At 39.1% G+C, this 27,684-nt stretch overlaps 5 protein-coding genes and 2 long non-coding RNA genes across 10 annotated transcripts in view; 3 read left to right on the top strand and 4 right to left on the bottom strand.

The window, feature by feature from the left end:
- The first annotated feature begins 1,068 nt into the window (after window positions 1-1,068).
- On the top strand, window positions 1,069-1,689 carry LOC137583894 (uncharacterized). The gene has a single exon (XM_068299079.1). It carries the CDS (start codon window positions 1,069-1,071, stop codon window positions 1,687-1,689), a length of 621 nt encoding a protein of 206 aa, XP_068155180.1.
- Window positions 1,690-2,851: 1,162 nt separating this feature from the next.
- On the bottom strand, window positions 2,852-4,981 carry LOC137583893 (stomatin-like protein 3). Its single transcript, XM_068299078.1, has 6 exons — window positions 4,764-4,981; window positions 4,550-4,700; window positions 4,130-4,492; window positions 3,911-4,076; window positions 3,316-3,855; window positions 2,852-2,962 (listed from the first exon to the last, which is right to left on the bottom strand). Exons 1-6 carry the CDS (start codon window positions 4,942-4,944, stop codon window positions 2,852-2,854), a joined length of 1,512 nt encoding a protein of 503 aa, XP_068155179.1. The 5' UTR covers window positions 4,945-4,981.
- A 1,127-nt stretch (window positions 4,982-6,108) lies between these two features.
- LOC137584561 (uncharacterized) overlaps window positions 6,109-27,684 on the bottom strand; it is a 49,389-nt gene continuing 27,813 nt past the window's right edge. Inside the window, exon 3 of the long non-coding RNA XR_011033487.1 lies at window positions 6,109-6,208. This is a non-coding gene — a long non-coding RNA (uncharacterized lncRNA). The remainder of the gene's footprint in view (window positions 6,209-27,684) is intronic.
- On the top strand, window positions 6,500-8,973 carry ssp5 (short spindle 5). Its single transcript, XM_068300325.1, has one exon. The coding sequence runs from the start codon at window positions 6,599-6,601 to the stop codon at window positions 8,849-8,851; it is 2,253 nt and encodes a 750-aa protein (XP_068156426.1). The 5' UTR covers window positions 6,500-6,598; the 3' UTR covers window positions 8,852-8,973.
- Window positions 12,885-14,761, top strand: LOC137585014 (stomatin-like protein 3). 3 transcript variants are annotated; one of them, XM_068300642.1, is made up of 6 exons: window positions 12,885-13,177; window positions 13,251-13,401; window positions 13,459-13,821; window positions 13,875-14,040; window positions 14,098-14,440; window positions 14,599-14,761. In XM_068300642.1, exons 1-6 carry the CDS (start codon window positions 12,982-12,984, stop codon window positions 14,604-14,606), a joined length of 1,227 nt encoding a protein of 408 aa, XP_068156743.1. In that variant the 5' UTR covers window positions 12,885-12,981; the 3' UTR covers window positions 14,607-14,761. The 3 variants fall into 3 exon arrangements, with proteins under 3 accessions (XP_068156743.1, XP_068156742.1, XP_068156744.1); XM_068300641.1 differs by having other exon boundaries at window positions 14,576-14,761; XM_068300643.1 differs by having other exon boundaries at window positions 13,036-13,193; window positions 14,576-14,761.
- On the bottom strand, window positions 20,510-20,810 carry LOC137583823 (uncharacterized). Of its 2 annotated transcripts, none has more exons than XR_011033446.1 (2): window positions 20,639-20,810; window positions 20,510-20,575 (listed from the first exon to the last, which is right to left on the bottom strand). It is a non-coding gene; the product is annotated as an uncharacterized lncRNA (long non-coding RNA). The 2 variants fall into 2 exon arrangements; XR_011033445.1 differs by having other exon boundaries at window positions 20,510-20,539.
- LOC137585261 (uncharacterized) lies at window positions 20,868-21,849 on the bottom strand. Its single transcript, XM_068300968.1, has 2 exons — window positions 21,765-21,849; window positions 20,868-21,691 (listed from the first exon to the last, which is right to left on the bottom strand). Exon 2 carries the CDS (start codon window positions 21,583-21,585, stop codon window positions 21,010-21,012), a length of 576 nt encoding a protein of 191 aa, XP_068157069.1. The 5' UTR covers window positions 21,586-21,691; window positions 21,765-21,849; the 3' UTR covers window positions 20,868-21,009.

The following is a 27,684-nucleotide window of genomic DNA, read 5'->3' as shown; positions in this document are numbered from 1 at the left end:
GGGACACGGGGCAGAAAGGACGACGTACCACATCACACATGCGAGGGAGTCCAGTTTAAGGCCAGTTGGAGTACAAGCCTGAGACCGAGTTAAACAAAGAGCCATCTGGGCTACGAGTTTATGGTTGAACTAAAAATCCGGAAAGAAGAATGCATGGAGGAATAGACCGTTGGACGAGGGAAAAGACGGTTGCAGGCTCGCTTAGTCCTGAACCATACAAACAATGCCATTGAGGGCCTTGCCCAGCTTAATGAGTATAAGCCACAAAATCAACGAGTTAAATCGTGTAAAGAATAAAGCTGCAAGTATTCAATGCTGTCAATACAGAGAGAGAAATAGAGATTATTCTTATCAAGTTATCAAAATAATATATAAAAATAACTTTTGCAATCATTTGTGATTTTCTGTGATATACATTGTAGTAAGAACAAGGCAATCTACATTTTAGATATCTTTATAGTGCAAAACTTGCACCTTTTTTCTCTTAGTGTACCTGAGCTGCTCCCACAGCTGATTCTCTCCCATTACTCGCTTTGTTTCACATTCACTTGCTGCACATTTATCAAATTCTAATATGCTGTTCTTGGTGGCTCTGCCGCTTGCTTCCCACAAACCAAACCGCCAGCTGTCGACCCTAAATGTACGTTCATTCCACTAGCTATTGGCCTGGTTATAAATGTTGCCGCCCAAAAGCATGCGTAGGTCTTTGCTTCATCATCAGCTTCTGCTTCCTTAGCTGGCCACAGAGCGTTCACTTGAAACTTTAAGTTTTATTCATTAAATTGATTTGGAATGTGAATAAGCATAGAAACTATGTGTGTCAATTACACAATCAACAAAATGAATTATTAAATTCCATGCAAATATTCAGCACTTATGCTTGATAGAAATCTATGTTAATTGAAATATGCAACAAACGAGCTTAAATACTCTTTGTGAGTTTGTGAATATCTCAGTGTGCTGGACCGAACATTCAAAGCATTGTAACTAACAATATGTTTGTTTCGAAATTAATTGACGTGAACTCAGTATTGCCTCAAATGGTGATTAGAATTTGAGTAAAAAGATATGTCTGAAGAGCGGTTTAAACTGATGACAACTCATGACTGTTTGCGACTGAAGCGCGAGTTGGATATACATGAGGATGAAGATGAGGACTTTCGACTTAGATCTATGTTCTTTGCTCTCATCGTAGTATTTGTTTTTTTTATAATAGGCTTGGGCATCTGGTTAATCTCCAGCAGCTGCATTATGCAGAAAGCTCCCAGAAAAAGACGTAGAAGGAGAAAATTAGGAGGAGAGGAAATTCAATCTTATAGTACGGAAATACATCAAAATGGAAGATGTGGACGCGGGCATCTCTTCGGTTGTAGACCCTACTCTTATCCCAGGTACAAAGCGGGAGCATCAAATAAAATCTTTGGCAACTTAAATATACCCTCCAAGCTATGGAAGACCTATCAAATAGGAGTGCCATTGCAAAACTTAAATTTACCAGCAATAAAATCTAACGAATCTAGCAATGAAACTTCCTCCCCTAAGGAAGATCAGTCGCCGGAAAGTAACAATACTTCCAATGGTTCCAGTGCCAGCCCAACATCCTCAATTTTAGATAATGAAAACACTAAGAAACCTGGCCATGGAATTCAATGGGCCAATTGGCTGAAGTGCAATCAGAGCAATAACTGAAAATGTGAACTAATTGCATACTAAATAAATAACATTCCTGAAGCATGTAAAGCGAATTCGTTTCATTTAAAAGGAAGGGAATAAAAGATAGGTCAATCACGCACAAGTCAGTTTCCAATTATATATGTGCATTTAATCCCTTACCAAAAAGAAGGAAAAAGAGATACTTTGCATCATTCTATTGCCTGGAAGCTAGTCAATAAAATATTGGTATCTGATTGACTCCACAAGAGTAGAAACAAAAGCATCAAAAATTGAGCAAAAATGAATAGAAGAGTTCAGCCAAAAATAAAGACTACAAATTCAAAATCTGTCGTAGCTGTGCTCAATCGTGGAGAAGATTTATGAAATGTGTTTCGACCCATTTTATTTTTGTTTTTTCCTTCAAATTTTCATTTTCCTTTCTTCTTTTTTTTGTGAATTTTTTTCTTTCACTGTTTTGGAAGCGGTTTTATACAGTTTTTTACGCTTTCTTTGTGAGCCAACAAACAGTCAAACAACTGCAGCGGGCAACACAAAAACAAATAAATATTCTCCATGGGACTCACACTGGTCTAAAGTGCTTTGAACAATTGCCACAAAAGTAAATACAAAATTAAGTAGCTGAAATATACTTTCAACTCATAAATAGAAAAATCGAATTATTATATTTTTTGGCAAGCATTTAATTCTTACATTAACCACTAGAACTTCACCACTGTTTCTTCATATTAAAAATTGCCATTTGCTAAAGCTGTAGCTGTGGCTATATGTATAGCTGAAAGGGTCACCGAAGCCCTCGACTCGGATTCCAATTTCTGAATCACATACATACAAACGAGTATCTCGTCTGCCCTTGGCTCCTGCCTGGCATCGGATCAACATTTGCCTATAAATAGTCGACTCCTCACACTCGTTTTGGGCCTTAATCGCTGACGATACGGGAAAATGTATATGATATTTGTTTTCGTGTTACGTTTTCGGTTTTATTTCAATTGTTGTTTACCGGTTTTGAATTCATGCAATTGCCCGTAAAAAAAAGAAATCAATTGCATTTAATTTGAAATTGAAACAAAATTTGTTAGGCAAAACTACGTTTTTATATATTTATGTTATGTCTAAATGATTGCTCAAATTATGGCCAGCAGAAAGAAATTTATGAGATATTTTTTGTAAAACAAATTTATTTTAGTGGCTTCGACATGCCGCGACGGCGATACACAAACCATGCAATCCGGTGTCCCAGTGTCCCGATCTCCTGGTCTCCCGCTATCCCGGTGTCCCGGCTGAGGCACTTAAATCACAACGAAATTGAAAACTTTTGCTGGTTTGTTTGTTGGTTTGTTTGTTTGCACTTTTAATTCATTGGCCGCTGCAGCTGCCGCCGCAGTTGGTCCCTTGTTGCCGCCTGACTTTGATTTATTTGTTGCGGCGTTTCCGATACGACCGATGGCCGATGCCCGATGCCCGAAATGGAATTAAAAGTTTTAACAGTTTTAACAGTTGCTTTAAAATGAAAATTATTGCAATTGACAAATTGATTTTCTTTTATTGTCAATTACTGACACAAAGCCCTTTCCATATTTTGACAGCATGTCATCGTAAATCAAAAACCACAAATGCAAATTGCAAATAAAACGATTTTACTGATACATATGGAAAGCATAATTTTCGATAACTGGCTTGATCAAAAAAAAAAAAATCACCCGGCTTAGTTTCATCTCTTGGAGGGTTCTCAGCTCGCTGATTGTCGTTGCTCGTATTGGAATCGTTAGATCTTACGACCTGCAATCGACTTCCGATTTCCGGGCGCTCTGGATTCAGCGGCATTAGATCTAAAGTGGTTCTGTTCCTTCGAGATCGTCTTGGCATTGGCTGACGATCTGTGTTATTTGTATTTTGATCCGCAGCAGGTTTTCTGTCGACATCCTCGTTCGGCTCAGAAGGATCGACATCTGGAACATCGATCCTAAAGCTAATCTTTCGCTGTGGATTTGGGTTAGAAAAATTGCTTGTTATAAATGTTATTGGCCTATCGTCAATGCCGCTGTCGTTGCCGTCATCTGGCTTATTGGAGTTGCCGCTCGATTTTACTTCGAATGGTGTCATCATGTCCATTGGGATCGGATATATAATATGGCACTGGCGCTCTGATGCTATCAAAGTGAGAATTTGCAAATGTCTCAACTGAAAATTACCAAATTACATAAACACTTCACGAAAATGGCATTTAACAGCTTGCCTGCAATGTAATTTTATTCTCAGCCATGACATCAGAGGCATCCTTAAGTGCCTGCGACGCCTTCAGCTCACCCTCAGCCGAAATAATCTTGGCTCGTGCCTCTCTATGAGCTTCAGCCTCACTGGCCAAGGATCTCTGCAAGCTTTCTGGCAGACGAATATCCTTTCTGGAACAAATTCAGATATTGGTATTTTCATGATATATTTAAAACGAACCCACAATTCAACCCTTTCCACTCTCACTCCCCATCTCTCAGTTATGCCATCCACTACATAGCCAATCTCTCGCGACAGAGCTTCCCTAGAGGTGAGCAATTGAATCAGAGACTTGGATCCCACTATAGTTCTAAGAGTCGTCTGGGCTATCATCATGGTGGCCTCATACACGTTGGCCACTTGGATGACGGCATCCATCGGACTGTAGATGCAGTAGTAGAGCACGGCATCCACGCGAATCGTCACCGAATCCTTGGTAAGGATATCCTGGGATGGTACCACTTCACAAATGGTTCGCATATCCACATTTATCCAAGAATCGATGCAGGGAAGAACCCAGGAAATGCCAGGACCTAGTATACCCTTTCTGCAATGCATTTAGAAGACGTTTAGAAATTCGAGTCAAACAGAATATATGGGCCACCTGACTCGTCCCAGACGAAAGACCACCAATCGCTCATGTTCCTTCACCACCGCAATACACAAGAAGAAAGCAATGGGGAAAAATATTATGGCCAGAGCTATGGAACCAATGTACAATATTTTCTCAAAAATCGTGTCTTCTTCGTCTTCAGCTAAAGAAAAATATCTTTTATATACCCTTTTGACTATCTCCTTCATCTGATGATGATTCTTACTGGTTTTTATATTTTTGAGTTTACGAAAGTAGTAAAGTAGCGGAGTCCCTCTCCCTGAACGTGGGGGTTCCTCCTGGTTGGGGGATATATCTTTTATGCCATCATCCTTGGAACCTAAAGGAGGTTGACCGCTTTCTGTCGCCTTTATGAGCTTAGAATCTTTCTCTTCTTCTCTTCTCATAACTTGAAATTTTAAAGAGAATCTTTAATTTAGAGAAATGATTTTTGAAAACATTTGCGGAGAAAATGATGTATCAACTACCAAATTCAGACAGCTAAAGTTCACACACCCTGAACTTTAGTCTTGATATGTTGCTTTCTGGTAATAATAAAAGTATTTGTGATTCGAGTGTCATTATAAAAGGCGACATCAGTGAATAATTAAAAGAAGGTGTTGGGGAAATTTTTCAAGAGGTATACAAAAAAATTTAATCATTTGCATGGTGGATATTGTTTTAACTTTAGAAGTAACTGAAAACTTGGAAAATTTTTTCGCAATTGCGTTTTCACAATATCGCCAAATGAGAAACTTTTTTTTACTAAAAAAAATATTACCAAATAAATGCAAAATGGTCAAAAATTGCCCGAGTGGCCTGGGCCCAGTCACAAAAAGAATAATATAATATAATATACTATAGAGAAGAGTGGGGGAAAATAAAGGGGAAACAAAACTTTATCACAGCTGACAAAAGTTCAGAGGCAAAGAACTAAAACTTTTGTTTTCTCGCCTCCATTTGGATTTTTTTATAGAGCGACAAACAAATGGCAACTGGCCAGTGAACTAAAGGCACGGGCCATCCAGAGTCGAGCAGATGGGAGAGTGGAAGGATGGATTGGAAGGCTGGGGCATAATAACTTCGAAATGACTTTTGTTGCTTCCTTTTGTGATGCACTGTGTGGCAGTAGTCAGTCGGCAAGCAGTTGGGAACTTTTTACTCCGTGACCACATGTGCTGGCCGAACTGGAATGATAATAAAAAACAAACAAAATAGAAAAATGAAAGAAAAAAACTTTTTCTTCTCTCACAGACCGAGATTCATGCCATCGTCGAGATGCCATCATAAAGTAATTTATGTGATTTGGCTCCATCCTTTTTCCTCTTCTCTTCCTCTGTTGCTCTCACTCTCTATCTTTCCTATAGCAACAAAATTTTTATCTGATTGCAAATGTGCAGCAGAATCTGCCACTGTGGTAGCATATGGTCTCGGGGTCTTGGTCCCTAGATCTTTGGCTTCTTCCTTGTCCACAGCCTTGTGACAGCCAATTATCCTGGCGCGTCACATGTCGAGCATATAGAAAATTAGTCTATTATATTCCTGCACTGTTGATGGCTGGGTGGTGGGGATAAAGTTATTAGTCCCCAAGGATGGACCAAAACACGAAGAGAGCAAATGAATGTCCGTTGCTGGCAGACTAATCTGTCATTGTCCACTGTATTCAGAGTGCTTGTAATGGGACAGAAGCAGAGTATACCATTATTTTGTGTGGCATCGTACGAGTAATAATTGAGAATAATTGACAAGTGCATCGAAAGTCAGGAAAAAGGGGGAAACCTGTTGATTGCCATGCGAGTGATTGGTGTAGAGAAGGATTATTAAAAATAAAACTGAGAAGAGGATTTTGGAATGAAGATATCATTTTCATATGAATGAATGAATTTTGTAAAAAGTTGGCTTTGACTTGTACTGACACATTTGTATTTTTAACTCCATGGAGATGATGAAATTATGTTTAGTTTTTGAGTAGATTTTAAGAGCAGTATACAGAATACAAAACTTATACATATAAAAGAAAAAACTTTTTATCAAAATTTAAAGTTTTATAGAAATCAACCAATGGCAGCCGCGACTAAAGGTTCAAACCCAAAAAGAAACTCTGAAGACATTTTTTCTGATTTCCGCAAATCGCATGATGTGGCCTTATGGTATCGACAGCTTTCAATGAGTCAAGTTGATGCCTTGTCGGGCCTTATTAATGCTCTGCGAGATGATGGGGAACAGGGCAGCACATACAGGGTGCACGCTTGTCTCACCAAATTGGGTATCAATCCATTGATTAACCGAACGTGGCTCAAGAAGTTAATTGTCATGAGCCGCGGCAGCGATTTGGCTTTTTTATATTTCCTCTGGGAAGGTTTCTATAAGTGCAATCGCACTGAATACACGTATAACGAACAGGTCTTGATGTCCAGCGTGATGCATTTGGATCTGCATATGACATTGCATGAGCTCGATCGCATACTGCCGCCAGGACATCTAAGTCTTGAAAATCAGGAACGATTGGACAAAAAGAAGGGACTTAAAGAAGGAACGACGGAAACACGGCCGCCTCTCAAGCGGCTTGGTATCAAAACGAATATTTCGCCCTATTTCTGGAGACATCCCAGACCAAAGCAAATTCGGACATCCAAGAACAGCAAAAAAAGCGATTATACAGTTAACTTTTCTTTTTGGCCTGCTGGTGACCAGCCCAAGTATAAGTTCAATTCTGCAAATCGCTGGTTTGCCTCCTACACGCTCAGTCCAATGAAGGGTGAGATTTATCATATGGTCAGAGTCATTTTGCAGGACTGGCCCAAGAGCTGCAGCATCCATCAAATAAAAGACTCTGAGAAAAAAATGCTTTGTAGTACTCATCGAGAAGCTGTGAAGCAGGAGCAATTGATCAGGGATGAGCTGATTGTCAAGGCCCACCACAAATTTCTCGAATTGATTGACGTCAACGCCAGGGCAAATAGGGAACGAAAGAAACGAATTATCGATCAATTGAATAAGGATGTCGAGGAATACACTCAACGTTGGGAGAAACTGAAAGTAATGCAATATACCGAAACTATGCTGGTAAAGGATTGTAAACTTTGTGAGTACTCCATAGTGAAGACAGAGGCACAGGACAGTAAATTTAAGTGCCTTATTGGGATGGACGATTTTGATCCGATTGCCCACCTAAAGAATAAAGCAACATCCCTTGTGAGTGAGATTAGAGATGTCGAAGTACAAAGTAGATGTAAAGGTGGCCAAGAGGAAAGATGTGACCATTTGTCACACGATGACGATGCATCCAAACCTGACTGCCCAGTACTTCTGCTTCGCTCTGTGAAGAAGCCTTCGTGTACAAAATTAAGACCTCGGTGTACAAAATTCAGCAAATCATTGGAACCTGTCGATCAAGCAACTCAACTTTCGACATCCAACAGATACTTTAGATCGCAGCAATTACATCAGCCGTATGTGTTCCATTATCACGAAACTTTTCATCAGTGTTGCGCACCCCTGGAACCCATTCAAGTTATACATCGCCAGGCGTTGAATTCTCTTAAGGCTTTATCAGAACCAGAGCTATCATCCAAAGAAGTCGGTTGCACTTGCAGGGAACCAACTGAATGCACTCGTGCCAATGTCGTCGAGGCGATTGTACAATGTGCCGAGGCCATGTGGCAAAAATCCATAAATACCTTCGATAAAGCTTGCACCATTTCATTGAAGCAAGGCACCTTCTATAAAAAAGATATTAACGATGTCAAACTAACATATAATCGTACCTACTATGATGCAAACGATGAAAATTTAATGGAAACAATGCTGCGCGATGGCATGTCCATACTGCGACAAGATCCCCGCTTTGTCTTTGCCAGTTTTCCTGATTCACACAAGAACATAATGCTGCGAGAGTGGATAAAACGACGCTATGGCAAAACCTATTCGCAGGAAGAAATTGAGGCCACCATGAAATATGCCAAACTTGCCTTCAGGGCGGTCATCGAACTGCAGCGGGCACCGCCACCTCTGAACTTAAAGAAATACCAGAACGCAAATTTGAACTATGCCAATCGTGGCAAAATAGATAAAATGGCCAACAAGTTGAAGACTTCATATAATCGTGCTCTCAATGAGAAACTAATGCATCACACTGCCTTCTGCTGGTCCTTCATGGGAGCCCAGTTTTCAAAGGGGGGCGACGGCACTAGCAACTTTTACGCCTACTTGCCGGCTAGGAACGATGATGTATTGCGAGTACGACCCTGGAACGGCTGTAAGCGAAATATGATTGATGCTCGTCGAGAAAGAGCAAAGCGAGATGCACATTAAAAATCCCGAATTTATTAAATTTTTAAATTTAATATGATGAATTATAATTATTTGTCATTGTTTGGATTTCTACAAAATATTCATGCAAATAAAGTGTCAGTTCGTGTAAAAGGTTCTAAAAACGAGCATCTTGTTATACATACATCTTAAAGGTTGGTAGACAAATTACCTCAAAGTTAAATTCGTTTTAGTCAGCGTCGAGTGATGCTTTGCTTTGAGTCGCTGAAGTAAGTAATTGAGATTAGTTCAGTTATTTGCATAAACAAATGAAACTATGAACTATTCATATACATATATATTGGCATAAAAGTCAAATTTAATTAATGAAGCAGCATACAAATGCTCTTGTTATGGGTGTTAGATGGTAATGGAGTCTCCTTCTTTTGGGGTGGGCACAAAAATTCATTGAAATTATCAAGCGTGAAATGAGCAGCTGTCACTGGAGCACAAAGGAAACATGGACAGAGACAGTGAGCATGGTAGATGGCAGACGAAAGACGGTATACACAGGACATGAACATGGTCACGAATGCACGCAAGACAGACATGGACACGGCAGACAGATACACAGACGAAGTAAGAAGCAGAGATAGAGCAAAAGAAAGAGAAAGAGAAGAAGGCGAGTGGCAATTTGAAATTTCATTAAATTTCTCTTCTTTTTCGCTTATTGTTCGCAGTTGACAACAAAGAGTCAAGGCATGGAAATCTGAACAACTGACTTGAGATATCGACAAATGTCAGAGACAAAATTGAATACAGGACAACGGCATTGGCCGAAAGGCTCTGGCTAAAGATTGGCCAACTCAATAGACATTGTGGTAGTAAAAGTTTCTAATAAATTAAATTATGTCCGCAAAATTCTTACCAATTTAAGGCATGGTCCAAACAGTCCAAGCATGACGCAAATATATTAATGTTGAATAAGTGAAGCTTTTAATCTTTCAAGTCACAGAAACTGAGTGCTGGGAGCTGAGCATCATCCAGGACATGGCCCATTCCACATAAATTTTAGAGACATCCGATAAAATTCTAGTCCGGAAACAGAACGAGCAACAGGAGCATTTGAGCAATAAAATCCCATTTTTTCCGTAAGGATTTGCTGTCCGCTTACACAAAATGCATGAGACGACTCCTTGCCGCAGGAGCAGGGTGGCAAAGTGTGGCATTGGATTTTGTTTTTTTCTGGTTCAAGTAAAAAGAATACGTAAATTTGCCAAGTGGGTGCAAAAAAAGTGAAAATGTGTTGGCATTAACGATTGCCAGCTTAACTCTCACTCTCTTCAGATAAAATGGCGATTGTGAATGGAGGATAAAGATAAGGCAGGGACAAAAGGACTCACGCCATTCCACAAAAACAAAAAAACAAATTCAGGTGACTGGCAGAGACTTTGTTGTGTTAGGAAGTTTACTTTAATTCCTTCAAGAATGACTCGTCCTTTGTTTGATCGACAACGAGTATCAAGCAAGTGCTTTATATTGTCCTTAACACTTAAGAGCAATTCGTTGTCAGATTTACAGAAACAAACTGCAGGATTAGTAATGAAAAGGCTCTTAGGGACATTTTATTTCAGTAATGCATTTTGCATTAACTAAAATGCAGCAACCGAAACTCGCCCTAAGAAACTGTTTTGTAAGCATTAAAGCAACACAAACGCCGATTTAATCTTCAAAAAACGTTTCCCATAATGACGAAATTGAGAGATTAAACCTGCTAACACAAAAAGTTTGATTTCTTTAAAAACAGAAAACGAAAAGTATATGGAATAGAACAAACTTGAGATGTAGACTAAAAGTCCCATGTTAAACATACGGCGACACATGTTTTTAACATGTTTGTTTTTCCATTCTTGTCGCAAAGTTTTTTCTTTCTTTTGGGTTTGACTTACTTAATTTATGCTCGACATACGGTCTTGATATACATAAACATAAGCCGAAACAGGACTCGAAATGGAGCGCTCGAGTCATATAAATGTCTTGCTAATGATTCCACGCACACATACACCACCAACACACAAACACTTGCACATTAACACACAGTCTCTGGCACACAATTGTTTAAATTCCATGAACTTGTCGCTTCAATTGATAGATAAATCCTTTAATGGTTTTTAGTAATTCTTCGTTGGGTGTAAGTGTTAGCTGAGTGTGTCCTTTTTGGGGCTACAATTTATGGAACAGAGTACAAGAGGGCAGACAGACATAAAACGATACATAGATGTAGACATGCAACAGAAGAAGAAGAACAACAGCAACTACCACTAACGAGGTCATTTAGCTGAGTTTTTTATTTCTTTTGGTTTTTCTTTTGGTTGTTGTTGTTGTTGTCTTGGCCTACAGATGATGCTCAAGCGTTTTGGCCCCATTCATATCCTGTCTTCCAACTCATTCATTCATTCGGTTGAGGTTCGGTCTTGGTTATGTGTTTTCTGTTTTCGGTTTTTCGGTTTCTGCGGCGAGTGCATTCAAAGTGCATTATCCAGCTGGCCCCAGCCGCACTCTGACCCGGTTGTTCTGACATTCCATCCCATCCCAACCCATCTCATCTCCTTTTCCATATGCCTGGCAGTCCACTCTAGCTCAGGCACATGGCCAACTAACTTCATTTGGCGTACGCGTGATTTTCGTTTTCATTAGCACTTGTAGGCCACTTCTACACTGGCATGGACATCCTCTTTATTCTCCTCTCACTCGGCCCTCATATTCTCGATGTTGTGGCATTGCATATTAAGCTGCGGTCCCATTATGAGCTTGGCCATAAGCATACCAAATGGGCATGTGCTGGATATTAGATAGACATACATATGTACAAGCTAGTACGTGTTAGGTAAACTGATAGGACTTCAATTTAAAAACTATATAGACACTTCGGTGTATCGAAAAGGTTTCCAAGTAGTTAAAGAGTCAATCAAATTTGTTTGATTTCATCTCTGGTGGCAGTTTGTCTAATGGTCTCCAAATCGTTTTTAATTCATTTCCTCTTTTTTGTCACGGTAAATGGAAAAATTGCTTACTTCCCAGACAAATAGGGAAATGCGAAAACAGCGCTAGTGCTCATAAATTTCCGTTTTCGTCTTCCTGCAGCTGCTCAAACTAAAACTGAAAACTAAAAACTCAAAGAGCCTTAGAGCTGCAGCAAGGCCAAGCCGCAATCAACTTAGAAGTGGCATCCTATGCTATATGTACTTACTTTACCCCATAAGCCAGCCACTTCTTTAAGATTTCCAGTGGCAAAAGGAAAAAAAAGAAACGAGAAACCAAGCATAAAACGAAAGGAAAGTATGTAGTATTTTTTCGCATGACTGCTTTAGCGTCGACGTGTCAAAAATCTGACAGGAAAAAATGAACTTCGTTCACACAGAGTTTCCGATTTCAACACTCACTTTGTGACTCCTGGCAAAATGTTTGGCTCTGGACGTGACACAATGTCGGCTCTGCATAGAGATGGGCCTGAGAGAAGAACAAAATAATATCCTCAATATTATATTGTATAATTAGATGAGAGAGAGAGGCTGAAGGACGGCGAGCTCAATTAAAACGAACGTGGCTCGATGAGCACCGAAAATTGGGTTAAAACGTGCGGAGGAAAATATGGAAACCGCTTGAAATTGTTTCTATTTCAATTTGTACTTTTTGCCTGGTTCGGTTTCGGTGGGCGCAACGGCTGGCGGGCAAGCGGAAGTGTGACATTTTTCGGTTATATTGAAATTTATGTTTCCGACTACCAGAAATCCGCACATTTACACAACTTTTGGGGCGAAAAGTTTTTGCTTTTCATGCCAACAATTTTCGACACACATCCGCGCCTGTGGTGACCGCCGACCACCCAATCACCCAACCACCAAAAGCCAACGGCAATGCGGCAGGAAATTGGTTTATTTTATTCCCATCGACAGTTTTTGATTGTTTTAGGGGGAGTCTCAAATTAACATGCAACGTGTTTTGCTTCATATTGCAATTAAAACATTAGTTTTTTTTCTTCAAAATTAATTAAATGTGCCAAATGCTTCTCATTTTCTGTATAATTCAACTCTTTCTCTCTTTCGTTAGCCCGATTTCTATGTGAATACTTTCAAAACATCTAGAAATATGTAATATTTTTTATTACAAAACTTTCTCCAAAATTAATAGTTATGAATAACGAACAAAGGCAAAGCGAAGAGCAACCTGGCAACCAAGATGTCACTCCAGATACAAAAGACGCTGCCTACGCAGATTCATCTCCACCACCAACAGCAGCTGCAGGAGGCAAGACGCCAGCTGAACGGCCATTTCCTCAAGAACAACAACCTGATCCCAACCAACAACCTAAAAGATTTATAAAAACCAGTGAGAATTCTCAATTGTTAGGACATTGAAGTAGTCCATAGAGTCCTTAAATGAAGGAGTTTGTTTTTTTTAGCTGAAGACGAAGAAGACACGATTTTTGAGAAAATATTGTACATTGGTTCCATAGCTCTGGCAATAATATTTTTCCCCATTGCTTTCTTCTTGTGTATTGCGGTGGTGAAGGAACATGAGCGATTGGTGGTCTTTCGTCTGGGACGAGTCAGGTGGCCCATATATTCTGTTTGACTCGAATTTCTAAACGTCTTCTAAATGCATTGCAGAAAGGGTATACTAGGTCCTGGCATTTCCTGGGTTCTTCCCTGCATCGATTCTTGGATAAATGTGGATATGCGAACCATTTGTGAAGTGGTACCATCCCAGGATATCCTTACCAAGGATTCGGTGACGATTCGCGTGGATGCCGTGCTCTACTACTGCATCTACAGTCCGATGGATGCCGTCATCCAAGTGGCCAACGTGTATGAGGCCACCATGATGATAGCCCAGACGACTCTTAGAACTATAGTGGGATCCAAGAGTCTGATTCAATTGCTCACCTCTAGGGAAGCTCTGTCGCGAGAGATTGGCTATGTAGTGGATGGCATAACTGCGAGATGGGGAGTGAGAGTGGAAAGGGTTGAATTGTGGGTTCGTTTTAAATATATAATGAAAATACCAATATCTGAATTTGTTCCAGAAAGGATATTCGTCTGCCAGAAAGCTTGCAGAGATCCCTCGCCAGCGAGGCTGAAGCTCATAGAGAGGCACGAGCCAAGATTATTTCGGCTGAGGGTGAGCTGAAGGCGTCGCAGGCACTTAAGGATGCCTCTGATGTCATGGCTGAGAATAAAATTACATTGCAGGCAAGTTTATGAACGTTTTATTTAGGATTTTTATATTTCTTACTTTATTTTTTCTAGTTGAGGCATTTGCAAATTCTAACATCGATAGCCTCAGAGCGTCAATGTCATATTATCTACCCATTCCCCATGGAAATGATGACGCCTTTCGAGAAATCTGGAAAAGGTAAGAGTGGTGCCGGTGGTGGAGGAGGAGGCGGTGGTGCTGGTAATAACAACAACAACGGGTATCCATCATTTTTGCCATTCTTTGGCGCCAAAGAGGAGTCACCACTACCTCCACCAGCTACGTTACCGCCACCCACATCAGGACCAGCAGCGTCACCCAACAGTCAAGACGAAAATAGGAAGCCACCAAACATGGACTCTCAGATGGATCCATTAACAAAGGCCACTAATACAAGTACTAAAATATAGTTTATTTACACCACGCCAAAGTGAAATTCTAGCCAATTTTCATCATTTCCGGTCATGAAGTTTTACTTTGGCAGGAAATAATTAGACAAGAAAAAGCTGATAAATATACTTTTTCATATAGAATTTTCTCTCCTGGCCATCCAGATCTATAAGGAATTCATGAAATCTTAAAGAAATCTTGTGTGCCTTGAAATGAGTCCAAATTCCAGAAAGGTGTGGCGAAAAGCCCCAGAGTTATTTGTAATGTAGTAATTATTGATTAGTGTTTTTGTCAATTTCATTATTAATAAATGGAAAACCAACAAAATATTTTCATTGCGGCTAAGACTTAAGAAAGGAAATTGAATTCTGTGTCTCTGCGTGTAAAATTTGCCAAATTAGCAGTCATCCTAGAACTCTGGCTAATTGACACTAATTTCATTTTAACCTCTGTCACAGGTAACTATAGACATGAAACCACAAAAATGAGCAACTAACTAACTATCTTAATCAAGTCAAAGTTGTACGAAAATTTTTAAACTCTTCACATAGACTGGTACATACATACATACATACTTACATCGAGTAAGTTCGTGTCGTGCAACTAAAATTGAGTTTTAACATTGTATATTTGTAAAAGGTTTTTGCCTTTTTCTAAGGCAAATTTATTATTTCATTTTCACACATGGCAAGGAGGGAATAGGCAATGGTGAAAAGCGTGCGTGAGCCACTCCTTCACTCATAAACAAGGCGTTAATGCACTTCAAATGCGAATGTGGGTGGTGTGTGCATCGTAAATTAGCTGCATGTAAAACTTTCCAACTAATGTGCGAGGAACTCTAGGTAAAAGAAATCACCAAGGAGACAACAGACAAAAGTTTAGCAAACGTTTTCTCGAAACCACTTAAAGGACACGGATAAGAATGATAAGAATTACATTACAAGACTGATTGATGACATCCATTCGACTATGCTGAATAGTCAGCCCTAACAGACGAAAGAAATATCAGCTATGATTAACGATTTGATACCAGAATTATCTACAATTGGCTATTTAACATATGTATACATACACATGGTTATAATATACGCTTTTTGTCTAATGCAAGTGAAAGAACAAAATTTTCCACCAAAATCAATTGAAAGTGATAATAAAAAAAGAAAAGGCAAAAAAAAAAAAAATGGTTTTAGGTCAATCGATGCGTAGCTGTTAATATAATCGTTGTGACATTTTCCGGTTTTTTTTTTTTTTTTACATATTCAAGCATGAAAAATGCGAAATATATTTTGTCTGGTGTGTTTCCGTTTCCGGTTGTTTGCTGCTTTACAGCACAGCTTCTCTGTTTGTGTTGTGGGCGAGCGTGCGTAATTTCGGATGCGTGCTTATTCCCCATTGCGTTTTTCGGGAGAGCGCCTACACACAGCCAAACGCATAGACACGGGTACATCTATAGGTGCAATTACATGGCAACCAACCGAGTACCTAGAGAAGCCTCTGCTTCCCAGACACACCGCTCCCTGAAGCTTTGTTTACGTGTTTATCTAGCTGCCTGGTTGAGCATATGTATGTATATATGGTGGGAACGTGGTGTTTGTGTGTGTGGCTGATGAGAGATGCTTTTGGGTGTTGAAGTCGGCAGATGCTGTTTGTGTAGTACCACCATTCCAACTTTCCAGCTGTCTCTCTGGCTAAAATCCTAGCCAGCTTGCCAGTGGCAGGCAGCGATGCATATTCAAATTTGATTTATGCAAATGGTACATGGTAAAGTCGCCGCTCCACCTCCATTCTCAGTTTGGATTGGAGCACAGAGGTCCCCTTTGAAGCCAATGTTTACTGAAATTCAATTCATCCAAAAGTGGCCAGCTATTCCAGAATACATAGTCAAATCCTTCATCTTCGTTTGGTTTGGTTGGGCGGAGAGTGGGTTTTTTTAATTCTCGTTCAAACAAACTTATGGGACTTAGCATGATGATGTAAAGACAGTGGCGGAACTTCCCGATAGGGAAGAAGAACTGAAAGACCAGTTTTCGCATAAAAATGTCCGAAAAAGATAAACTATGATTAGCATTTCTTATAAATTTATAGTGAAATGAAGCCCCCTTTCATGTTAGATGGATATTGGACTCCGCTACTGTTTAGGGATGTGAGCGGGGTATCTGCTCTTGGTGCACTTGACATTTGGTCATTTTCAGTTGGCAGTTGGATTCCCTCTCCAATCATCCTCTGGTTGACACATGTGCCACCCGTGACCGTAAATGTTCTGCCATCTGTTAACCCAGAGGTTCCAGCTGTCACTCAATCTCTGCCCCGTCTCTTACTTTCTCTTTCCTCTGTCCTGTATCTCGCTCTCCAGTTTCGTTTGGCATTGGTTGAAGGATTTTCTCCTTTTATTTTTTTTTGTTTTCTGCCTTTTTTTTTGCTTTTTGCTTGCTGTTTGCCATTTGACCTCAGCACGATTTTATTTTGGAGCGATTTTTATTGACTCAACTTGGCATTCTTTTTCATCTTTGCGTTAACCTTACTCTGCATTCGATTTCATGTTTGTCATTGTCAATCTCATTTATCGACATCCGCTTAATGTCCAGCAATTTGAATGGAAACTGTGGTATTGCGCAAGTGGAACTCTCATCGCTTTGGTCTGGGTTTGTTTCGTTTTTTGTGTGGTTCAACTCGATTCGCCTGTTTGCTGATTCGTTGAAGGTCGCCGCAAGTACTGAACGGATACTGGTTCGATTTTTCACAATTTTTCCATTTTTTCTTTTCCAAAGCAATTATTTTGAAAATCACATCCTCTGTTAGTGTGTCGGATTTGTCTACATTCTAGAATCTGATGGGGACAATTTAAATTGAGAGAGATTTGCCGAAACGAATCTGGATTGGGCTTACAAGGAGAAGATTAAATGACAACTCATTTAGCTAGGAATGTAATCGAGCATTTAATAATCACTGGATAATCGCCTGGAACTAAAGTCTATCCCATGTTTGAAAAATCTTTTAAAATTTTGGGTATATAATTGGGTTTAATTCTTGGCGAAACTCTAGAGATGGAATTTACATGAATTTAAGTTTATAAACTAAAGACTTGGCCCGTTCTTGTTAATTCATGTATATGGACCTCAAAATGTTATTTTTCGATAAACAAAATGGGCTGCCATTTTTATATAAACAAGTTCGTGCAAACTTTATATACGTAAGTTTTAAAATAACCCTTGAGTCTATTGTTCTTTTATTGGCATTTTACCATAGCAAGCAAAGTGAGTCGTTTTATGTACTTTGCCAACCAGCAGAAGGAAGGACAACAAACGTTGTCATCTAAACATGCTGTAAAACGGCTTGGTAATTGAACCACCTGCATTGTTTGGCAACCTTTCTACAGGATGAGGCTGAGTCTATGGCTGAGGATGCACATTCCAAGCCACACCCAAACAAGACAAACCAAGTCACAATTGTCTAGGCAAACAATGGTCACGAGAAATCAGCAGCAACCTGAGGATAACTTTCAAGTGGAACCATACAGACAGAGGGACCATTAAGTGGAGAAACCTGAGAATATGTTGTACAGGGCTGATAGGCCGGAAAGATGGGGACAGAGATGGGATGACTACGATGATGATGATGCTGATGGTGGAGGATGGCAATTGCCAGAGCTGTGTTATTAACTAGAGAAGACATTTATGCGGGCCACACACAAAGGTAAAGGTGCTTGGAATTCGTTTCGTATATAAGAATAACTGTTTGGCATAAATTAGCTCTAGGGCTGGGCTCAGACCGCATTGTGTCAAATGCAGAGCCAAGGACATAAGGACTCCCCATTGAAAGACCAAGAAGTGCCAAAAGAAAAAACATGTGTCAACTGTAACAATAACAACAACAGCAACAGGGAAATGGTAAGAAAATGAGGAAACCAGATACAGAAATAACTTACAAACACTCAAACCAAAAGTTTTCTTGTTTTTTTTTTTTTTTTTTTTTTTTTGGCCAAATGCAAATTGTGTGCCTGAAAGTTGGCAGTCATAACTAACTCGAACTCAGAAGGCCTCACTCCCGGAGTCCTGAAGTCCTGAGAGTTACAGTAACTAAAATTGTTTGCCAACAACAGCAACAAAACTCTTCAACTAGCTGCTTTTGCTGTTTCTTAATGAAAGGCACGCACAACCAGCCCACAACACTTCACCGTACCACACTCCTCCACACCACCCAGCACCGCAGAGCAACCACAGAAAACCCCATTAACCACCCAGCCATAGAGTTACCCACGCGAAGATCCTTAGCATGTTATGTAATCTCAAAAAGATGTTGGCATCCTGTGCGACAGTTGTTGAAACTACATGAACTACTAAAGTATTATTATTTTTTCTCTCCTCATTTCTGTTTCATCTTAAATAATTTCTGCCTTTGGTTTTTCTTCACTTGCCTCAATTTCATTAACTAAGTGGCCATAGCAATTAAGTTCGGTGCAGTTTTGGAATAATATAAATTAATTAGAATATGCTAATGAGTAGAACCTGCCACTTTACTCCTACGTAACCACAGCAACTCCCTCCCTTTTTCTTCTCTCTATATGTATATAGTCGCCTGCGACGGCCCATCGAAAGCCGAGTTAATTTACTTGAATAAATTAACGCAAAGCGGAGCGGAGACAAAATGCAAGCGAAGCGTGCAAATGATTTCAACTTTTCTCCCAAATGAGACAAACGTCTTAGAACAGCTGCCAAACGGAGCTTCAACTTTGTCCTTCATTCCTAGGGGTTTATATTCTAATGTCTCAACAAATATTTGTCTACTTCCAAGTTTGGAAGCCAGGCCATTGGCATACAAATGATCTATTTTTGCTCTGTCTATGAAAATTTTTTTTTGATTTGATGCAAGTTTTTGAAGCTGCTTTTCAGTTGTTGATGGAAATGGAGATAGTATTTTGAAAAGAAACATCTTTAATATTCGTTATCGAATAGCGTAAGTTAAAGGCCTTAAGTAACAAACTTTTCATGGAATGGCAGAACCAAAATTAAAAATTTAGATCCCTCATTTAAAATTTAAGAATTTACATAGTCAATTTAGTTTTGATTTTCTTTTTGTTGTCTTTATAAAGTATTTCATACTAAACTGAACTCAATCGCGAATTTTCTATTCTTCTATTTGGCCAAGTGCATTGGCTAACACTGTTTGCTCAATATAATTTTTAACAATTCTCAGACATTGTTTGTGCACTTTAACTTACAATCGAATGCTCATCTAATGGCATCATTTCTTTATCGAAATCCCTGATACAGATAAAGTCATTGAAAGTCAACGACGATTCTTTCCATACAAACTTTGTTGGGCCACAAAAGAAAAATTCTAATTTGGTACTACGATGCCACTCTCATTTCCACTGCCTCCTCCATGCTCTAACAATTTGCCTCACTATCTTCCAATTCCCAGTCTCCTTTGGTTGTCTGGATTCTGTTCGATTCGGTTCTGTCTGCTCAACTGTCTGGAAGAGTGCACAGTGGCAATGCTCCACTCACATTTGGCATTGGCACAAAAAGAAAAAAAAAACAACAAACCAAAAAAAGGTGGCACAATTCCCATTGCCCATTCTACTTTTATAGCCAGCATTAAACCAATTTCGGCAGGCAGACGAATTCATTTTGTCAGCAAGCAGAATTATCGCCTTTTTCATTCATTTTCCTCTTTTTTTTTTTTTGGTATTGATTGGCCAAGGAAATTGAAATCGGCAGCAATTTTACCGCACAAAATACAATTTGGGATTGCAGACAGCTTTAAAATGCAATAAATGAGACGAAATTGCTAAGAATATTAACTGTTTGGCTAATTGCCTTTGTAATTTCTGCTGTTCCTTTGCCAAAAGTATTAGGAAAGTCGTATCTTAAGGAAGGGAAGGAAAGCTTGAATAGATTTCATGCCTAAATATTAATAGTTAGTTACATTTCTTTGTTCAAAATTTAATTGAAGTTTATCGACTGGATTCCCCTATTGCTGTTTCCTTCTTTCAATGTACTTCAACAATCAATTTACTATGGCTATAAATGAATGTATTTGCCTACTTATCTCGTGTTACCAATTAAGCGCAGATAAATGATTTGGAATTTATTTGTTTGTCATCTGAAAGATAAGAGAGTCAATGAACCATACCGTAATCTGATTCATCAAATATTTATCTTTCAATAACTCAAGAACTATCTTCATCTCACTCCAACTCACTTTTTCCATGACAACGGCCTCGTCTTTCACTCATCGTTTTTCCCCATCAAATGCAATTGTCTGTGCTGCCTGTCGAGGCACAATTATCACAATTAAATTGTTATTTCCACATGAGCGCACCAATAGAAGCCGCCTGGCCAACAGAAATTTTGAATTTTGGCCACAACGCGTTCAATTGATTTAAAATAGAAAGCAACATAGTCATGGTCAATAAGAAACGACGATTAAATTTCAATTGTTTCGTTTTTATTTCACAAATATTTTCACTATGCCCTTGTACGCAATTTCGAAAAGAAAAATAATATATATACCATATATGGATAAGATAAAAGATCAAAAATACATAACAAAAGAGACAACTTGGCCTACTTTCATTCATCATTATCGGACAGGAGGTCTGACAAACTTAGATCCGAAGAACGTTTCTCCAGTTCATCTCCATTCTGACCCCGATTGGGCAAAACACTGGGCAGAGCATACGTCTTGACACATACAATGACTTGTTCATGAAAGAAATGCTCAGAGCGTTTCATCATTGCGGCGGCACGGCAGTTTAATGGGTCGTTGGGATTCGGGTTTCGCAATAATTGTGGCAGAAACGTATCAAATATGTTAACTAGATCATAGCTAGGCGACCAGGCCTGCTTAAATACATTCATGCATACTAGACCGGTAGTGAAGTCAATATTTGGATGCAATATCTTGGTGACGAAACGCACACGTGGAGCCTTCAAGGGATAGTCCTGTGGCATGACCACACTCACATTCCAAACGCCGCCCGAATAGGCAGTACCCATCGGTCCCTCAAACAATACATTCAAATTAATCATATCATCATCAACTGTGGTACGGTGACCCGAGGCCATTAGACGATTTACATCGCGATGCAAACGACGACCGACCAGGGGCGATGTTGTGTTCACAACGATTCCATTACTGCCGGCCATGGTTGGTCTCTTTCGTCGTTCAATGGAACTCCACGTACAAGGAAGGAACTACTGGGATTTTGACTGCACTCGTCTGTTAAACAGCGGTACCATCAACAGTATGCATCTAAACAGGAAAACAAAAAGGAAGAACAGCCATAGTTAACTCGAATTCGCCATCAACTTAAATGCCAACTTACACATGAATTAAAACCAAAATTTTTGTTGTTTTTACATCGAATTTTTTAAACAATTATGATGAAAAATTAGAAAGCAATTGCCTCCTTGAACCCAAGTGACATAAAAATGAAAGCAAAGCATTGACACCAAATTTTGGCTTGAAGCCAAAATAAATAAATTCCATTAATTGTTTGTTGGCCAGTGCCAAATGTTTGTAATTGCCTCTAACGATGGTGACCTAATCGCAGCCTTTAGGGTCAAAAGGGAAATGTCGAAATCACAAGAAAATTATTAGACTGACGTATTTTTTTCAAAGAGGAAAGCAAACTAATTGAATACTTAAATTGTTTAAAAGTGTAAACAGTTTTTCAATCAAATGTTTTGTGTTTTAGCTTTCTAAAATCTACAATGGCGATCTGATCCATGTTCAGCTTCTTAAGTTTATTATTACATGTTAAATATTAGCTAATTGATTGATCCTTTTGTATCTTGTTTGGCAACTGAAATACACATGTAAGTACTTAACTGATTGTTGCCAATGGAGTGAATATTTTGCCGTAACTTCAATGGACAAGTGCATTAAAGTTAAATGGACTTGGGCTAAATGCTGCAAATTGCTGCCATAACAAACAGAAACAAATACAGATACGAGCACAGATACATTTGTATCTGCATTTGCCACAATGGCAACAATGGAAAACAATGGCTAAATAACGACTAGAAAATTGTAAAAAATGTTGCCTTCGCATGAACAAAATCCTTGCCCCAAAGCTTTTATATTTCCCATTTTTAGTTTTGTGCGTCTCCACTCTTTCCCAACATATTTCTCGTGTTCTCTTTATCCCTACTTTAACTCCAATGTCTCCTCCCTCCCGTTTCATCCCTTTTATTTGCTGTCCCACTCCATCTCTGTCTGGGTGTGGAATGCGCCGCATTGTTGCAGTTTTCACAGTTGAGTGCGTGCATTGTTTTTGCTGTCAGCGTGAGCGGCGCGTCGACAATGAATAATTAGAATTCACTGAAGGTCTACATAGTAGTAGTCGTGTCCTTTTCCCTGCACGGACGTCCCTTAGCTTTGGCGACATTTAGTTGTGTGCAGCAAATAAACATAATGAAAAGCTCCAAGCTAACTTTAGATATGCCCAAATTTCAATCCTCTACGCTTTTTGCCTAGTCATGCTTGAAAATAGTCGATGTTCACCCAAATATTGATTACACTTCAAAGGGGTTACTGTTTTTTGCGTAACTTCTTAACCAGTTTAACAGATTATCTTTCTTTCAGAAAAGAAATAACAAAGCAGTTGTTGACAATTAGTTTTATTACCTGGTTTATAAAGTAAGTATGAAGGAAATTTATTTGATATAACTTATCCTTAAGATTAAATAGGTTCCACATTCGGAGAACCAAAAAGAGAGGAGTTGGAAGTTAACATTCCGAAGGATATCAATATTTCCTAAATTTTATCTTCCCATTGCATTTGGCATCATAAAATTTCTATATTATCCTCTATATTGAATCCTTTATTTGCACATTATGTTAAGTATATTTTAAAATTCATGAAATCAAATGGAATGAATGAATTTTTAAGGAACATTGGCCATAAAATGGAATTTCCTCGAATTGACTCTGGTCATTGAAAATTGATTATAAGGAATGAATTTCATTTTGTGTTTTTTTTTTGTGGCAAATTCCTTTGACATGGAACTTTCCAATATAATTGCGTTTAATGTGATTTTCAAGTGCATAAATAAAATCTGTAATAGATGCCATTAAGAACATTTTATCTTGCCATTAAAACAATATGGAAGCGGCTGACTCTCGACTATTATAGCCAGGAAAATACGATTATCGCGTAAAATTAACGTGAAATTAATGCAAACTACGCGGCCTCACTGCCTCCTGCGTACGGAGACTCAGTTTCACTAGACACAATGCCACGAAAGGGAAACCCGCGATTAAAGACGAAGAGGCTGAGGCCAAGTCTGGGACCAGACGACGACATTAAGTTAGAAATAATCTCAACACGGGCGTTAATTTTCTTAGCTGAATTGTTCTCTTGCCAGCCAAGGAGTCTCTGTGTGTGTAATAAACTCATAATGAAGTTGTATCTTCGCCTTTGCCTATGGCTAAAAGCCGCATCGACCACGTCAAAGGCTTCGTTTTCGCCACGCCAGTGGAAGAAGCGTGGCCAACATTTACCCCAAAGAGGAACAGAAACACAACAAAGCAAACCAAAGAAAAAAAAAAAACTGAAATGGAAAAATTTTCACCATGAAAACAATGGCTTTTGGCCAAGGAGAGAGCAAACATTGTTGACGGATGCAAAACTAAACAATGGTCATGTAGCAAAAACAATGCCCGGCGACAAAAGGCAGACATAAAGAGGATAGCTAAAAACCAGCTCCAACATCATGAGAGCCAGGCAAAGAGCCCACAAAACCGCAGCCAGGTCCACGGGTCAGTACCAGCCGCAGGCACAATTCCTTTTCGCATCTCTCTTCAGCTTACTTTACCCGCACAAAACGATTTCAAGTCGCAGGTGTTGCTGAAATTTGAAAATTTCAACACTGGTTTAATCAATCTCCGAGAAGTGTGCAAAATTGGTCCTTAAAATTGTGGTAATAAAGCAAAAATTAGCCACAAAAACGTATATTTTTTATAGACTTTTTAAATCTTTTTTTGTAGTAATTTTAAGTTTTCTTGTTGTCGATTCTCTCAGGGTTAAAAGCTGATAGAAGGACATACATATTTCATTGCAGCAGCTTTAGTTTCTCCCAGGATTCGACTCTAATATGCCCTGAATCAATATCTATACGCATGTAGAAAATCCTTTTCATTTTTTTTTTAGCCTTTTCGGTGACTCTTTTCGCATTTTGGTCACGCTTGGTAAATCTTGAAACAATGAAAAATATTCAATAAAAATGCAATATAAGTTATACATATACGAATGCTTTGGCAAAAATGTCAAGAAAGAAAGAGGAAAGAAAAAAAACAAAAACAAAAAACCGAAGCTGGTTAGAGTAAAGTGTTTCTTTGAGGCAAGAAAATGCTGGGGCCCATACGCGACATATTTATGACATTTTAAATGAAAGCACGTGTTTCGCAAGGCAAACGACAAAAGCCGATACTAACGCCTTAAAAACCTTACCGCCACGCCCACACCTGGGCAGAGAAAAAGAAAAAGAAGCTAAAACGAGACCATAAAATGGCATGCGAGAGCAATAAAAACTAGAACAACAGCTACTATAAGGGCCGAAGGACTCTCTTGGCTAGGACTAAGTCTAAGGCGGTTGGAGTACAGGTGAAAGGCAGATGGTAAGCATTATTTTCAAAGTACATTGAGCTTGAAAATGACTTTGTAAATGGCGCTCGACAAATATTTTATTACCCGGGCAACAGAGCTAGCTGAATTTTTACATCGTATCCAACGCGGAAAGCGTTTGAAGTGCCTTCACCTTTTTTATTTTGGCATTTTAAGCAAATTATTAATATGTTAAAGACAAGCAGAAGGGAAAAAGCGAGTGGCAAAAACTCAAATCAAGCTCGTTTTGTAAAACATTTATTTATCAAATTATGGTGTCTAAGCAATTGCTTAATTACTGACTAAAACCAAACGATTAGATCGCATTAAACTCTAAGATAGAGAAACTTCATGCCGCCTTTCATGGCTCAGGCAAATAGCTACATTATATGTATATGAATTCGACTTGACTAGAAGCATATTAAATAAAGAGATGGAAAATCCAACTGCATGGTCTGAAGACGTGCGAATTGCATACGATTATGCCAAGGCAGCCATAAACCGATTAGTTGCCATGAATATTTATGGGCCATAGAGCGAGATGTGCCAATGGCATCTGCAGTAAGTCGAATGGCAAATGCAACAAGCTGGCAAACGAGCATCGTTTCTTCTACTTACTCCACTTATGCTTCTGATAATTGTATCAACAATTTAAGTCTTAAAGTATGCATAAGAATTTATTTTTTATAAAATAATAATAGGTGCACTCTTCTTCTTAAAGTGCTGCCCATAAAATCCATTGAATTCCGCATTCTTTAGCCACTCATGAAACTCAGCTTTATATATGACCACTCTTTTGAGAAAAACGTAAACAATACACAGTTACACTCTGTTTTTGACACTCTTTTGTTTACTTACCTAGAATATATCCCACAAAGAGTTTCAACCGATATCCACAAAGGTTACTGTTGTGATTGCACTTGTGCAACAATTCTGTTCGAAATGTATGTGTGCATATTGTAAAACAATAAACAACTTTTAATACAGATACAAATAAAATATTTGTATTTAAACTACCATTTATCGATGGATTGCATTTTGTTTCAGTTGCTTACATACGTTGCTCGGCGGCTTTCTCTTTGGGGATGAAAATCATCATCAAACATACAAAAATGATAAATGGGACAAGTTTGACGTTATACAAAGATGGATACAACCACTCTACAGCCATTTAAAGCACTCTATGTTTGTGGTCAGTACTTTTAGATGGCATAAATATTTGTTAACTTGGCCCATTCATCACTGGCAATTGCCAACTGACCTTCAACTGGCAGATACAGATACATACAAAAAGATTGAATTGGCTTCTCTTCGCTGATTTATGCTTTGAATGGACTTAATCGATTTTAATCGTCGCCATATACCGTTCAAGTGAGCGCTCAATGAAGTGCTCAATAAAACACACGCGAGTGCTGCTGGCTAGCCACGCCTATCGCATCCTGCACGCCTTTCGCCCACCATTTCATGGGTCTTCTTCTTTTTTGGCACGCGCATAAAAGCGGAAGGAAGTCTCTAAAGGCGCGGCTAGAAGTGTTTTGTGTGTGTTTGTATGGCTTTGTGTGTATGTGTGTGTGTATATGTATTGTTTCAGTTGATTTGTTCATCGATAAATCTCTTTATCGCCATAATCGTTAAATCGTTCATTCGTCACGGACTTTGATTGCTCCCACCGAGGCAATGAAGCCATCGTCTGAACATTCAGCAGTGGAATCAAAAGATTTCTGAAATTTCAGAAAATGCGAGTTGAACTAAAGGACAACTAATTACCAAGGTGGAATATCATGAAACTCCTAAAAAGATTCAAAGAGAAAAGGGTCAACTTCTGAGTACGACTTGGTTGGCATTCTGGCCTGAATTGAGGATTTTAATAACAATTTTCCTTATAAGAATGTATAGGTTTTTCCTTCCTTAAAAGTAGTCTCTATAATATTTTTCCCATATTCGGCATTAGCATTTTGAATCTAACCCACGGCAAATATTCCACTGTACTTCATTTCTACTCTCAGTGCAGACGTCTGCTCCACTTCCATCTGGCTTTAGCAGTGTTGTTTGTGTTATAGCTGAACGCACACAATGTGCTCAATGGATTGTTAGATGTAGTCGCAGTTAGAGCCAGTTGGATACGTATGGCGCGAGGGTCTGGACTGGGAGAATATTTTCCTACCTCCAGCCAGAATTGCCATGTGCATTTGACTGTAAGCCTGACGAATTTTCTACAAGCAAACAATTTAATAACTGATTAAACGCAGCTCTAAAGTAAGCAATTTATAGAGCTTGCATGAGCTTCGGTGTTACACCTGTCAAATGGGATTATAATAACTGTTGCACTTGTTAGCTGGTCTCTTCATGTTAAGGCCTAAAATACGTTAGAGTAAACCAACTAAACACACATTTTGCCACATTTTCACGCACTCGTAGCTATTCGTTACAGGGAGGGGAAACTTTGCGCAATTTATATTCAAACTTTTGGCCCTGGGAAAAGCACACATACATATGTACGTAAGTATGTAGCTCTGGGCATGCTAGTGTATAGCCAGAGGCATGTTTTTCCTCCAAAATTCGAAAATGCAGGCAGCAATTTTCGAGCAGAGCAGAGCAGAGCATCAGCGTCAACAGCATTGTAAACAAATTTCCATTT

Source organism: Drosophila tropicalis, unplaced genomic scaffold, assembly GCF_018151085.1.
Source record: "Drosophila tropicalis isolate 14030-0801.00 unplaced genomic scaffold, ASM1815108v1 contig_878, whole genome shotgun sequence".
NCBI lineage: Eukaryota > Metazoa > Arthropoda > Insecta > Diptera > Drosophilidae > Drosophila > Drosophila tropicalis.
This window is presented reverse-complemented; position numbering and strand designations above follow the sequence as displayed.